Source organism: Agelaius phoeniceus, chromosome 10 (genome assembly GCF_051311805.1).
Source record: "Agelaius phoeniceus isolate bAgePho1 chromosome 10, bAgePho1.hap1, whole genome shotgun sequence".
NCBI lineage: Eukaryota > Metazoa > Chordata > Aves > Passeriformes > Icteridae > Agelaius > Agelaius phoeniceus.
The window spans coordinates 25,484,599-25,499,035 of NC_135274.1; the positions used below are offsets into that span (position 1 = coordinate 25,484,599).

Genomic DNA, 14,437 nt, shown 5'->3' on the forward strand with positions numbered 1-14,437 from the left:
CCCAAAGCTCTGCATTTAATGCCAAAAAATTCCTTTTGGGCACTTCCTGGGTATAAAGTAACTCCAGAAAATTCCCTGGAGCTGGCGCTGCTCCAGCTTTTTCCCTTTTTTGGTGGATTTGGGGCTTCTGGGTGAGTTTTTAACGAGGAAATTCTCTTCCCCTGCTTCACAGCAGCTCCTGCCACCGTTATTGCCCCACAATAGGGGAATGTGAAATATTCCCGAATATCCACAGGGTGGCACCAGCGGAGCTCCGGGAGCCGCTCTGGGCGCTGCCTTTTTCCCCAAATTTGCATTTTGAGGCGATGCCGCTGATTCCATTGTGGGGGAAAGGGGGATTTGTTGGGCAATCTCGGGATACAAACAAGAACTAATTTGGGAATTGCCTCTGATCACTGAGTTTGGGTGTTGTATCCACATTTATATGTTCTGTATATTAGAAATATCCTGAATTTTGGAATAGAAAATCATCTTTTCATTCAAGTTTAGGATAGCAAATAGAAAAAGATTTACAATATTAAAAGGACAAAAATGAATCCACAAATCAGCTGTGCCAGGTAGGAATTTTTATTTTAAGGAAATAAAGGAATAATAGGAAAATAGGAAATATGAATAAAGGAAAATAAGGAATTTTTATTTTAAGGAAACAAAAATCGATTGGCTACCCTGGAATTTTAGGATTTGAGAAGAAGAATAAGCTTATAAGAAGAATAAGAGAGGAGGAAAGGGGTTTCCTGAGAGAAGCTGCTCCTTCCTCTGCTGGAAGTGGAATTATCCCTGGTTCTTTTCAGCATTCCCTGGACAGAGCTCATCCCATTTTCCTTCCAGTAAGTTGGGAATTTTCTTCTTTGGGAGTGGGACAGGCTGGTCAAAATCCTCATTTCTGCCCAGAACAATCAGATAATGACAAATTAAAAGGATTTCAAGGTGAGTGAAACCCTGGCAGAGTCACTCCACAACTTGAGGATGGCTGCAGATTAAAAGTCAGACTTTTTGCCACTTTTAGCCATAAATGTTTCCTCAGCTCTGCGTGTCACCAAGCTCTGGCAGGGGAGCTGCTCCTGGGGCTGGAAGCAATTAGAGGAATTCTGCATCTGGATCAAATATTGGCAGAGGAAACTTAGTAGCTGCAAACGTGTCAAGTTTACAAACTCCTCGGGGGGAATTGTAGCTACTGCTCCAGTGAAACGGGGGGCACAGAAAGCCCTGGGAAATCCATGGTGCTGCATTATCCACAGAAAGTGGCTGGAACCTTCATTTCCATCCAATAATTCCCATTTTTGCCAGTGAATCCATTGTAAATCCTGTATTTGCCCTGCTGCTTTAGTGTGCCTCAGAGCTGAGGATGACTTTTCCTTAAGTTGTCATTAAAATGTCAATACTTTCAATTTTAAATTTCTATAAAGCACTAAAAGCTGCTCTTACTAGAAAAGGCCCGATTTTGGGAAACTTTACATGCCAATTATTGGTAAATGTGTTGCAGGAGTTTTGTAATTTGCTGGAAAGGTGGGTGAGGGTCAGAGTTCCTCTCAGCAGTACAGACCATGGGTTTGAGCTCTGATTGAATTCCTGGAGGGGCAGTTTGCACTTGAAATGCTGCTGCTTCTTGAATCCTGAATTTAGGTACATCCAAGAGATGAAAACCAACAGATGCTCTAACCCTTACTATTGTGAATTATTGTCAAAAGCTCCCTTATTTTCTGCTCCTGTAGTTTTCCCCTTAAGGTTTTCCTGATGTGTTGGGTAATTTGTGATTAGAGCTTGAGGGTTTTTATTATTTGAAACGTAATTCTTGCTGTTTCCCAGATATTTGTACAATATTCTCTACACAGTAGTTTTAAGACATGATTAAGTAAGTTTGGAATGACGGTGCATTATTATTTACATCACAACATTAAGTGAGTTTTATTTCTCTTTCAAATGTACTTTGCTACAGCTGAGAGTAACTTCGGTGAACTGTAAATGAATAGAGAATAATGTGGAATATGAGAAAAGCCTTCACTGGGTGCTTCTCTGGGCCTGCCCACCCTCCCAGGGCAGAATTCCTTCCCAAAATCCCACCCAGCCCTGCCCTGTGTCCTAAAACCCTCTCAGGTGTCTTCGGCAGCCACGGCAGATGAATGAGCTTCAAAGGAAAGACCAAACAATTTCAATTTCCGTGCTCAGCAGCTGGCGCAAGTCGCGGTTCTGTTTTCCACCTTCAGGGTGAATTTCTCCGCGGGTTGTGGAGAGGGAAGAGGTTGAGGTGCCGGACACGGAGCGGGGATGAACGCGCGGCTCCGGCTCCGCGTCCCTCCTGCCCCGGAGCGGGGTCAGCTCCGCTGTTCCATCCCCTCCGTGTCCCTCCTGCCCCGGAGCGGGGTCAGCTCCGCTGTTCCATCCTCTCCGTGTCCCTCCTGCCCCGGAGCGGGGTCAGCTCCGCTCTTCCATCCCCTGAGCCCCGGAGCGGGGTCAGCTCCGCTCTTCCATCCCCTCCTGCCCTGGAGCGGGGTCAGCTCCGCTCTTCCATCCCCTCAGCCCCGCAGCGATTCCTGCCGCTGGCCCGCGGGACCCACCCCGCTGAGCTCCGCCATGGCAGCGCCACAAGCCGCGCTCCTGCGGGCCGAGGGAGGGACCCTGCGGGTCAGGCCCTGCCCTCCCTCCGTCCCTTCCCTCAGCTCCGTCGCTGCTCTCCCTCCCTCCCCTCCCTCAGCTCCGCCCGTTCCCGCCCCTGCTCCCGCCATTGCCGTTTGAGCGCCGCGGCCGTTACCGAGCGGGGCAGCGAGAGCGGCTCCATCGCCGAGCAGAGGAGCCCGGAGTCGCTCTGTCGTGGAGAGGAGGGGCACGGAGCGGCTCCATCGCCGAGCAGAGGAGCCCGGAGCGGCTCCATCGCCGAGCAGAGGAGCCCGGAGTCGCTCTATCGTGGAGAGGAGGGGCACGGAGCGGCTCAATCGCCTGGCGGAGCTCCCCGGGAGCGGCTCCATCGCCGAGCAGAGGAGCCCGGAGTGGCTCTGTCGTGGAGAGGAGGGGCACGGAGCGGCTCCATCGCCTGGCGGAGCTCCCGGGAGGGCCCAGGCGGGTGCTGAGGGTCCCGGCCCGGTGAGCGCCGCCCTCCCGGGACACCGCGGGGTCGGGGCCGCTTTTCTCCTATTTCAGCTCCTTGCTGTCGCTGTGACTCGCAGGGTTCGAGTCTGGATCCCTTTCCCCGTGACTCGCAGGGGGCTTTGCCCTTGGAATGGGCTGTCACAGCCACTTTCCAATGCCACATTCACCTTTTGAATTCCTCACAGGAGAATGGGGTGGGATTGTGCTATCAGCAGTTATTTATCCACTTACACACTGATGGCTGCTGTGGCAGATAAACCAAGCATTTCCCAGCTTCCTGCTGCTTTTTTTTTTTTCCCTGGAAAACTTGTTTGTTCTCTGCTGAACTCTGCGGTGTCTTCTGTGTCCTTTCTGTTGTGTTCCCAGTGTGTTTCCCGTCTGTTCAATCCAGCCTGCAGGTGGAAATGGATCAGTCAATGAACATTTCCTCCGTGCTGCTGCCACTTTCCACCTTTTACCTTGTGCTGCAGCATTTTAAGGAACTTGGTGGTACCCTGGAGCACAAGAAAGAACTCAACAGCCGCATTTCAGAGAAATACGATCCCCTCGTGGAGGAGGTGGAAAAACTGAAGCTGGAAGAGAGCGAGAGCTCAAGGAGCTGCACTCAGCTTTCAGGAGGAGGAGTCCCTGCTGCTTTTCCTGGAGAAGATGAACGAGCTCAGCTGTGGCTGCACCTGAACCTGTGCAGATCCATGCTGGGATGCAGAAGGTGCTGCAGGAGACGGGGTCTGCAGCTGAGATCAGGCAGGTGCACAGGAGCCTCAGCCCAAGGCTGCACCTGGCTCACAAATTCAAACAGCAGCATCTGCACTCTGGGCTGCTGAGCCACAGGCTCCTCTGCTGATCCTGATTTCATTTGTGTCCTTGTGGCACGAGCAGCTCTCAGCTGGCACCATCCCAGCTGCTCGGGCACATCCCTGCAGTTCCTGCTGTGCATTTGTCAGGATTCCTGCACCCACCTGCAGCCCAGAGTGCAGGAGCTGTGCCACTCCTCTGGCCCACCCCTAAAGCTGTGCAGGACAATCCTTCCTGACCACTTCAGTTCGACTGAAAACCTCACACAGCAATCCAGCATGCTTTTCAATTTTTACTTAAAAGATAGATTGTTCAAGCTCTGCACTTGTTCTGTTTCTGTACCCTTCCTTTTCTGTATTGTATGGATTTCCTCTGTACTCAAGTCCTGATCCACTTCAGGTGAGGAGAGGTGAGCTTTGCCTTGATCCACACTGGGGAATTCACAGTTAACATCCTCCTGCAATTCCCTGCCAGAGATCAGGGACACTGCTGAGCTTCCCCTGCTGCAATTCCCTGCCAGAGATCAGGGACACTGCTGAGCTTCCCTGCTGCAATTCCCTGCCAGAGATCAGGGACACTGCTGAGCTTCCCTGCTGCAATTCTCTGCCCAAGTTCAGGTGCATTTCTGAGCTTCTCCCATAACTCTTGGCAGTTTTGCATTAGAGTAAATTACACTGATTCCTTAAATTGCTGTGTCTTTGGTGCTGCCCCTGCCCAACCTGATGCATTCTCTCTTTTCATCAATTTACATCTCCCTTTCCTCAATTTTTACATGACATTCAAGAACTGCAATTTATCGATGCTGGGTTTATATGAACAAGATCAAATTTTAAAATATTTATTTAGAATTTATAAAACCAAGTCTATGATACAAAATGAGATCAGACAAAAACAAACAGCAGCCATGGGGCTGGAAGTTGCTTCCTTCCTATCTCTCAGCTACATTGCATGCAGGGAGACCAAGTTCCTCCAGTCCTTTCACAGCCAGGATTTTGGGGTTGGTGGCCACGCTTTTGGTGGTGTTCTGGGTTTTATAGATCCCAATTAATCTGTCTGCAATCTCAAACATGTTGTTGCGCAGGCTGATGATGATGAACTGGGCGTTCTTGGTTTGCTCCTGGAACAGAAGGGATTGGTGTTAGTGCCCAGCATTCCCAAAATCCCCTCTGTGGCACACAAAGCCACATTTAAAACTGCAGCTGCAGGCAGGGAACTCCCAAGTGCTTCCCTAATGTGAAGTAGCTGCCCCTCATCTTTGTCAGTTTATAATAATGTTTAATGTTTAATTACCTGAACTGGAGCTGTGTAAGGGGTTTGCAGAAGTTTGAAAGGCATGGAAAAAAGTAATTGCTACTAATTAAGATATAGATCAAAGACACTGATGGGAATGACATGGAAGTGTAAATCCAAGGGACCTTGGATCCATGGAAACATCAGTACCAGCTACAGTTGTGTACTCTGCCAGCAGCTGATGGTTTGGGGCAGGTCTGTGTGTTCCAGGGGGAGCAGCACAAGTGCAGCAGCCCAGAGCTTTAACTGCCTGTGGCTGTGTGGCCACTGTGTCCCTCTGGAGGAGGAGGCACTGCCAGGGAGCTGGGCCACGAGCACTCACGTAGATGTAAAAGGCCACGATGGAGACGTTCTTGAAGTCCAGGGCGGCGTCGATCTCGTCCATGAAGTAGAGGGGGGTGGGTTTGTAGTGGTGCAGGGCAAACACCAGGGCCAGCGAGCTCAGGGTCTTCTCTCCTCCTGACAGGTTGAAGATTTTCTTCCAGCTTTTCTTGGGGGGCCGGACACTGCAAGAGAGCAAGATTGGGGCTGTCAGGAATGCTGCTCCTGCCCCAGCTCATGGACTGATCCTGGGAGCATTCCTGCATCATTCCCTAGGCAGAATGAAGTGCCCTGGGAATTATTAAGTGCTGGGAAATGAGTTCAAAGCTTTTCAAATGCTTTAGCTCCTGATTTTTCCAGGAGAAAGAAATGAATCTGAGAGCTAAAAACTTGTGCTTTCTGTCACTATTTGCCCACACTGAGCCCTTCTTGCTTCACTGATGATCAGTGAGCATTTACTTTAAAAACAGGTTGAAAAAAGGACTATGATGATTAAAAACTAATGGCATATAAAGTATTTTGAACACCTGAACATGATTCCCTCTGAGAAGGGATCCAGACTGTCCACGAGCTCCAGCTCAGCGTCCCCTCCCAGCGTGAGCATCTGGTAGTTCTCCTTCAGCTTGTTGGTGATGACATTAAATCCTGCCATGAATTCATTCAGCCTCTGTTTCCTGAGCTGCTCAAAGGCCTCTCTGAATTTGTCCCTCTCGCTGGTGATGTTGTCCAGTTCCTCCACGTGCTTCAGGTACAGCTCTTCCTGCAGGGGAGAACAACCAAACCCAAGGGCACTGAGAGCAGCTGAATTTAAACCTGAACACTTTCCCTTCCATTTGAACACTCCTTCTCCCCAGCCTGGCTAACAGCCCTGAAACAAAACCCCCAAACTGTCTCTCTTTTCCCATCTCTGCTGCTGAGGGAAAACAAAAAACCAAACCCGTGTCAAAATAAAAAATACTTCATCTATTGAATGGTTCACTATTACTGATGTGAGGAGGGAAAAATCCAGGTACTGTGTGTCTGTCTTGGCAGGGAAGACTCGACTCTGTTAAATAAACATTCCCAGGAGAATCATGGAATTACTGAGGTTGGAAAAGACATCAGGATCACCCAGGAAGTCGCTGTCACCCGACACTGGTGGTGTGGGAAACAAAAAGAAGCTCTGGAAACACCTTTCCCTTGGCTAAGGACGAGCTGCTAAGAACAGAGCAGCACATTCCAGGTTTCCCGCAGGAGGAAGGGCGGGATCAGGGCCGTGCCCGGGCCGTACCTTGCTGCGGTACTCGGCGATGGCGCCCAGGTTGGGGCGGAGCTGGTGGCGCTGTGCCTCCAGCAGCGCGATTCTCTTGCTGAGCGCGTCCGGCTCCTGCAGCGCCTCCAGCTCCTCCTCGCTCAGCGCCCGCAGCTGCTCGGGGGCCTCGCCCTCGATGGCGTGCAGGGACAGCTTGGAGATCTGCGAACACAGCGGGGCTCAGTTTGACACACACCTGCAGCTGCTTCTGACAGGGGTTTCTTCGGGTTAGTACAAGGCACTTTCTAATCTCCAAAGCTCCACCATTCTTCCCACAAGTCTCTTTAAAACAGGAAGTGAAAAGGAGAATAAATTCCCTTTATGCTATTATCCCGCTCCTGCCTACACAGCAATAAGCATCTGAAGAGGAATTTTCTCCCAGTCCTGTGTTTTCTATGGGGGTATTAATGAGTTCATGCTCTGAGATGCACAGAGAAGCTGTGGCTGCCCCTGGATCACTGAAGTGCCCAGGGCAGGACAGCACCTGGAGCAACCTGGGATACTGGAAGGTGTCCCTGAGGGTGCATCTGGATGAGCTTTAAGGTCCCTCCCAACCCAAACCGTTCCACAATTCCCTGATTTAAGGTTTTGGAACAAAAGCATTCCCTACCTCTTTCTGCCAGTATTTAACCTTTCCCTGGTGGGTGGAAATGTGGCTGTCAATTTGTTCAATCTTCAGCTTGATGCTCAGAGCTTCACTTTGAAGGGCATGTTCAGCATCCCGAATCATTTTCATCTCCTGGAGTAAATTCTTCTGCTCCTCCTGCACTGCTGGCAAAGCCTCCTGAATAGAAAAATGGCAAATACCCCCAAGAAGGGCATTAATCACAATCACCTACAAAAATGCTGCTCCTTTTTTGGGTGAAAAGTCTGTTTTCACTTAATTTACTCATGGCTGTGGATGGAAACAAATAAATATTCTTAGATTTATAACTGATCCTTGAATTGTGGAATGACTGAGAAAATGCTGCAGTTTGTATTTTCATTCCAGATCTGGATCAAACAGGTCCTAATTTAGCTAATTAGAGAAAGACATCAAATCTTAGATTTATTTAAAAGCATTTCAGCCATCCTGGTTTTCCCTCTCTCACAGAAATCTAGATGGGAAATTAAAATTCCACATAACTGGAAAAGTTTTATGTTTAAGCAACCTTTAAACGCAGCAATTTGTTTGGGGAGACCTGGTGTAAGTTTTTTCCTAAGCTGGGTCTCAGGATAAATTTCCATGTGAGTATAAAAAATGAAAATACAGCATTGCCACAGCCTGGCTGCTGTGCAGAGAGAATGGGACAGCAGTGGGACACAGGGAGGATTTAACACAGGAGGAAATCCCCGATTCCCTGGAGCCCAGGGTGCTTCCAGGACTCACCTCAGCCTGCTTGCACTCCTTCATCACCTCGGTGGCTTTGTCCTCCAGCGTTGTCATCTCTGCTGCCAATTTCTCCATTTCCTTCTCGTTTTCTTCCATCTCCTTCTCCGTGCGCTGCAGAGCCTCCTCGGATTTCTTCAGGTTCCTGCCCAGGGACAGGGAGCTTTGTGCACCTCACAGAAAACAACCCAGGAGCACAATCTCACTGGCAACAAGGAGCACGTGCTGCTGTAGGCAGCAGCTCCCCCACTCCAGAGGGACCCAAGGAAAACAGAGTTGTCTTCCTCAGCAGCCAGACCTCACTAAATGACTTCGTTTCTTCTTGCAGGGTTTGGAATCTCTATGGAGCAGGGAGCTCCCATAAAAAACAAATCCCATTTTATTTCCTGACAGAGCTCCTGATAAAATCAGCCCCTTCAGATTTGAACTGCTCCAGCACATCCATCGAGTGCTATTTTGGACGTTGTCCTGAATATTGCAGTTTAGGCAATATTAAAGAAATAATTCAGGCAAGTACTAGAGAAATGCTGATTCAATGTGACTTTTAAACTATTAGAAACTACAGAATCTGACTTGCCCTTCCCTCCCTGAGCCCCACGTAGCACAGAGCCTGAGTGAGTGCAGCTCCAGCCCGAGCTCCCTGTGCTGTACCTGTCTGCAGTCTTGGCTGCCACCTGGGCCTTGGTGATGGCTGAGGAACATTCATCCATTTCCTTGTCAATCTTATCAATTTTGTCCTGCTGAGCCTTCAGTTTCTGGTTGTTGGTGTCCATGATGAGCTGGTGCAGCCGCTTCACCTCCTCCTCCATCTTCCTGGCCTTCTCAGCCACACGCTCATAATCTGGGTGAGACAAGGGAGTCAGTTCCTGACATTACTTGATGGACACAGAGTGCTTCAATACATGAGGTGCTGCATTACAACTTACTCCAAGCTCATTCTTTGCATTTCATTAATGGCAAGATGCTCCAAAGGTAAATTTTGAAGAACTGGCCACCAGCATTTCCCAGGAGCTGGTGTGAATGAGAGGTTCCTGCCCCTGCTGAACAGCATCACTGCACAAGAGGGATGTGTTCCCACACATAATACAGGGATTTATTTTAAAGGCTCATGGCAGCACCTGGTTAGAGCCTGGCAAAAACCTTCACTTGCCTTTTATAGCATTGCCTCCTTATTAAGAATTCCTACCCCTAATTAAACTAAGTTTCCCTATGAACGTGTGATACAACCACAAAAATCTAAGCAAAGAAACAAAATACTGAAATTAATGTTTACTTTAGCTTGGCTAAAACATGAACTTGAGCAATTACAAAGAAAAGGGGTTTTACTTTCTGATCTCTAGAAACACTTTAGAAAAACGAGGTCCCAAACCATGACAGGGAACTGAAGCACAAACCCAAACCCATTCGTTCCTCTATTGCTACAAGAGATTACTACATCTTTTATCTCAAATCCCCCCTCCACAAAATGTACCTTTTTTATAACCATCAAGGACTTTTTCCAACTCCTTCTGTTTGGTTTTGTCTGGAGCAGCAGCAGCGACGTTGGCTTTGAGTTCCTTGATTTGATTTTTGAGATCAATTTCTTGCTCAGAAAATCCCTGCAGAGAACACAACACTGGGCTGGGATCTGTCCTTGGCAAGTCCCTGAGAGCAGCCAGGCCTGGCTGGGGCTGGCAGTGCTCAGGGCTCTCACCTGGATGCTCGCTGTGTATTTCTCGGAGGTGTTCCTCATCTCCCGGATCTCCTGCTGCAGTTTCCTTATGGCTTCCTCAAGCTGCGATTTCTCCTCCTCGCGCTGCGCGGCTCTTTTGGAATCCCTGTGCAGCTGGGATTCCATCTTGCTGATCTACACACAGTGAGAGCATTATTTACTGATGTCACCATGACAAACCAAGCCTGGCTCATCCCTGTGCTCAGTAACTCTTAAAACACAGCAGAAAGTGCAGTAAAAACTTCAGCTCGGGGAGTCTGAGTGCTGGGAACATTGGCTGTGCCAGTGAGAAACACGAGGAGCAGCTCCAGATTAAAACCTAAATGGAATTCAGAAGGCAAAGCAAACTCTATCCTGCTCTGCCAAAATGGTGTCCAAGCTACCAACGGGAGCACTGTGAGACTGAATTCAATAATGAACAAACACAGAACCCTGAGGCTGGAAAAGCCCTCCAGGACCATGGAGTCCAGCCTGTACCTGGTCACCACCTTGTCCCCAACCCAGAGCACTGATGGGGACTCCAAACCTCCCTGGCAGCCCCTGCCAGTGACAGCCCTTTTACCCCTGATGCACTTCAAAGCATTCTAACCTCTGCTACCACTGGGAATTTTGGCTTTGTGAACATGAATAATTCTCTTCCATCCCAGACTGCTCCTGCTCGTGGTGCTTGGAAAGGCACATGTGTGCCCAAATGAAGGAATTCTGCTGGAATTCCATTTCCATGATGTACTCACCTCTTCTTCTGAGATATCCATCACGACTGAGGAGCCCATTCTGCCCTTCATGACTTTTCCTCCCCCACCAGTCATGGTTCCTACAGAAAAAGGGAGAAAAAGAGCTCAGAGAGCTCCTTGGGCTGCGGTATCACCCATGAAGTGCTTCCAGTGGAGCTCCAGCTGGAGCTGCAGTACCTGACACCTCGATGATTTGTCCCTGCAGGGTCACCACCCTCCACCTTTTCTCCTTTTGGAATGCTATTCTGGTGGCTTCCTCCAGGTTTTTGGCCACCAGAGTGTCCCTGAGAGCGAAGTAGAAGGCCAGGCGAACCTTGGGGTCCTCCACCTTCACCAGGTCAAAGAGCCGTGGCACGTTCTCTGGAGTTGGGATTTTCTGTGTTTTCTTTTCCCACACAGCCATCTACACCCACAGAGGAAATCAAGGAATCAGCCTTTGGGATAAATGCTGAGGTCATCCTGTTATTCTATGGCATGTTAAGGCTTTAAAAGAAATGTGATTAGACTGCAATCAAGAGTAAAATGATTTGTTTTCTCACCTTGTCCAGGGCTATAAAGGTGGCAACTCCAATCCCTCCAGCCTTCAGGAAGTTCACACAGGCCTGGGCAGTGTCAATGGTGTCCACAACAATGTGATCCAGGGCTCCACACGAGGAGGAAATGGCCACGTCGTACTTGTCATCGATGGCTCCCAGGTCTCCCTGAGGATGGAGGGACGAGGGGCAAACACTCATTAGCTGGCACCTGAGCTGCTCTTTGAGTTGTGTCCCAGGAAATCCATCAATGCACTCTTAAAATCGGAATAAACTGATTTTTCTGAAGCAGAGATAAATCTCCTGGGACAAAAACCGGCAGAATACAAACCCAGCACTTTTACAATTACACTGATGTGCACCAGGAATGAAGAGCTCAGTTCTGAATGTTCAGAACTTTAAACCAACACTGCTTGGAAAGCAATGAAAAATGTTTGATTTTACAGCAAGTCCACAGGATTTACAGCTCTGCTTTCCAAATTCCTAATGCCAGGGAATTCAGGGATCCCTCTCCAAACTCCTGATGCCAGGCAAGTGAGGCATCCCCACTTCATCCCAGGAGCACCACTCAGCTCCTCCCAAGTTCAACACTAGAACTGTAACAGCCTCTAGCACTTACCAGCCTTCCATAGAGGCCAGGGATGTTCCCACATTTCTTCTGCTGGAGCAGAGCCTCCAGCACTTTTCCTCGGCTGCGACTCTGTGCCAAAGAACTTTTGGCTTCCTCCACTTTTCGGCGCAGGTTTCGCACGAGATCCTTGGCCCCAGATTCCTCCCTTCCCAGCTTCTCCAGAGCATTCTCTTTCTGGGGGTCAAAGACATTGGCTCAGCCTCCCAAAATCAACTGGATTCAGGGAGCCTTCAATACATGGCTTTGTTCTTTGGGGAATGATTGAGGAGCAGGAAATGAAATTCAAAGAATGGCAAATTTGGGAGGGACATGCAAACTCCCCCAGTGCCACCCCTGGGTGGCAGGGACACCTCCCACTGTCCCAGGTGCTCCCAGCCCCAGTGTCCAGCCTGGCCTTGGGCACTGCCAGGGATCCAGGGGCAGCCCCAGCTGCTCTGGGCACCTGTGCCAGGGCCTCAGCAGCCTGAGGAAGGCTCAGGAGTGCAGCCACATCTCAGTGTCAAATTAAATCTGTTCCTTTGCAAGGATATGTAGAATTTAAGTTAAGTCAACATTGGCTTCACAAATTAAGTCTGAAATCCAGTATTTGCTCCAGCAGCAAAGTGAGTATTAGAAAGCAGCTTTTCAGGGATGTTTTAGAGGAGATAGGTCATGGTTTATTTTCCTCATGATTACTCCAAAGAGAAGAGTGAGCCTTTGGTTTGTGTGTGACTCAAAATGAAATGGGACAGTCAAGTCTCACCTCCTTGAGCTGCTGCTCAGCCTGGGGTAATTTGCCAGCGATGTCTTTGATGGCAGCTTTCCTTTCCTTCAGGGTGCTGGAGGTGCTGTCCAGGGCCTCCTGGGCCTGGCTGAGCTGGGCCAGGGCAGAGTTGTACTTGCTCAGGTAGAGCTCCAGCTCTGCCTGCGCTATCTCCATGCTGGAGCGGCTCTCGGTCACCTCCTTGCTGAACTCCATCAGCTCCTTCTCCTTGCCCTGCAGGCACACAGGGACAGCTCAGCTGGGCACAGGAACAGGACATGGGACAGGAAACACCTCTGCTCTCTGGGAGAAGCAGCATTTCTTCATTAATCAACATGAAAGGCTGGGGCTTCATTAATGAGGCTTTTCCTAATTATGAACAATGTCAGGGAGTTATCACAGAGCATTTCCATACAAGCTTTGGATGGTTTTCTCAAAAGGTGGGAGGAGCCCTACACACTGAGCTAAATTACAGCTCAAATCCATGGAGAATCCACCTTTTCAAGGACAGAAAATAGCCCTGTAAATTTACAGGATAAATTTCCAGCCTGCAGGCACTGAACAAGACCACCAACAACCAAATGTTAAAGCAGTTGTTCATTAATTCACAGACAGTGTGGGAAAGGCTGGGAACAGACCATTCCAGAATATCTTCATTTATTTAAGCAACACCATTGGCTGAAATGTTTTGGTGGCAGCAAATCAAAGAGTATTATTTATATTAAATCTGTGAATGAGCTACTTGGTGATGTTTGAGCACTCAAAAAGCAGCCAAGGCTTTAGCTGTAATTATTAATTTAAGATGAATTTCCCTCCGAGGCTCCTCTGAACTACCACGAGGAACAGTGGAATTGTCAATAAATGGCATTTTACAAGTGCCTGCTGCTGGTTTCCTTCAGAAGGGGGAAGTCACAGCAGGTGGGTGATTCCTGCCTGTCCAAACCTCTTTTTCCTTCTGGATTCCCTTGGTCTCCTCCTGCAGGCTGGCCAGGACCTGCCTGAGCTTGGCCTCCTCCTTGTCCTTGGCCTTTGCCAGCAGCTCCTTCTTGGCCGTGGCGTCCTCGATGGCCTTGGCGCTCGTGGAGGGGACGTTCTGCAGCTCCTCCACCTGCACAGGAAAGGGCTCTGAGCCTCCTCTGCTGTGGGAACCCAGCACATCACTCCCGATGTCCAGAGTTACCCAGAGGATTTTACAGAAATCCTGGAGTGTTGCCAGGAGTGTCTGGTGGCTTGATTTCAATCCTTCTAAGGAGGTGACACCTGTGTGAGGACGTGAGAGTCACGTGGGAGTGAAGGGTGCAAAAAAGATATAATTACAGGTGAAATAATAGATTTTAGGGTTTTGGTACAGGGGGGTTGTGGAGACAAGATGGAGGGATCAGGGCGTGTCTCGTCCTTCTTCTTTCTTCTTCTTGTCATCCATTTTCTGTGGGGATGTTGGCACTTAGGGATGGGTCCATGGTGAAGGTGCACTTGCTAACATGGGTGAAAGGTATTGGGAAATAAAGGTAAATATGATGTATGTAGATTTTAGTATAAAAAGACACAACCACCCTGTGGATGATCAGAGTGCCCTTGGCTGCCCTGCAGGTCAGATCTCTGCTGGGCAGAAAGGAAATTCTGTAGGTAAGAAATAATAAACAACCTGAAGAGCGAGAAACTGAAGAGTGCAGACTCGTCCTTTGAAGCGCGGGCGCCCCAGAAGCACCGTACGCGTGTGTGGGCAGGGACAGACAGACAGACAGACAGACAGACAGCCAGACACTCTGCCTGCCCCTGGGCAGCAATTCCTGACTCCCTCCTGCATCCAAAGGCAGCCCCAGAGCTGCCAGTGACAAGGGGGTGGCACAGCTCCATGAATTAACTCCACTCATGGAGTCATCGCTGCAGTGGGTGATGAGCAAACAAAACCTGGGCTGATTTAATGGTTTAAAAT

General features: G+C 49.2%; 1 protein-coding gene and 2 long non-coding RNA genes across 7 annotated transcripts in view; 1 reads left to right on the forward strand and 2 right to left on the reverse strand.

The window, feature by feature from the left end:
* Positions 1-549: 549 nt before the first annotated feature.
* LOC129124671 (uncharacterized) lies at positions 550-3,656 on the reverse strand. Its single transcript, XR_008534856.2, has 2 exons — positions 2,750-3,656; positions 550-883 (listed from the first exon to the last, which is right to left on the reverse strand). It is a non-coding gene; the product is annotated as an uncharacterized LOC129124671 (long non-coding RNA).
* Positions 3,657-3,676: 20 nt separating this feature from the next.
* Positions 3,677-6,456, forward strand: LOC129124672 (uncharacterized). The gene is made up of 2 exons (XR_013183715.1): positions 3,677-4,278; positions 5,636-6,456. It is a non-coding gene; the product is annotated as an uncharacterized LOC129124672 (long non-coding RNA).
* SMC4 (structural maintenance of chromosomes 4) overlaps positions 4,687-14,437 on the reverse strand; it is a 30,715-nt gene continuing 20,964 nt past the window's right edge. For 4 of the 5 annotated variants that reach the window (XM_077184210.1, XM_077184211.1, XM_077184209.1 and 1 more), the window contains exons 10-23: positions 13,445-13,609; positions 12,502-12,735; positions 11,748-11,933; positions 11,135-11,296; positions 10,773-10,998; positions 10,596-10,675; positions 9,844-9,996; positions 9,622-9,748; positions 8,802-8,991; positions 8,151-8,295; positions 7,392-7,565; positions 6,761-6,943; positions 6,018-6,250; positions 5,050-5,675 (exon numbers count right to left, since the gene is read on the reverse strand). In XM_077184210.1, the coding sequence (XP_077040325.1) occupies positions 5,249-5,675; positions 6,018-6,250; positions 6,761-6,943; positions 7,392-7,565; positions 8,151-8,295; positions 8,802-8,991; positions 9,622-9,748; positions 9,844-9,996; positions 10,596-10,675; positions 10,773-10,998; positions 11,135-11,296; positions 11,748-11,933; positions 12,502-12,735; positions 13,445-13,609 (2,685 nt within the window). In that variant the 3' untranslated portion in view covers positions 5,050-5,248. Of the gene's footprint in view, positions 4,997-5,049; positions 5,676-6,017; positions 6,251-6,760; positions 6,944-7,391; positions 7,566-8,150; positions 8,296-8,801; positions 8,992-9,621; positions 9,749-9,843; positions 9,997-10,595; positions 10,676-10,772; positions 10,999-11,134; positions 11,297-11,747; positions 11,934-12,501; positions 12,736-13,444; positions 13,610-14,437 lie in introns of those variants that run through there. The other variant, XM_077184212.1, reaches the window with a different exon arrangement.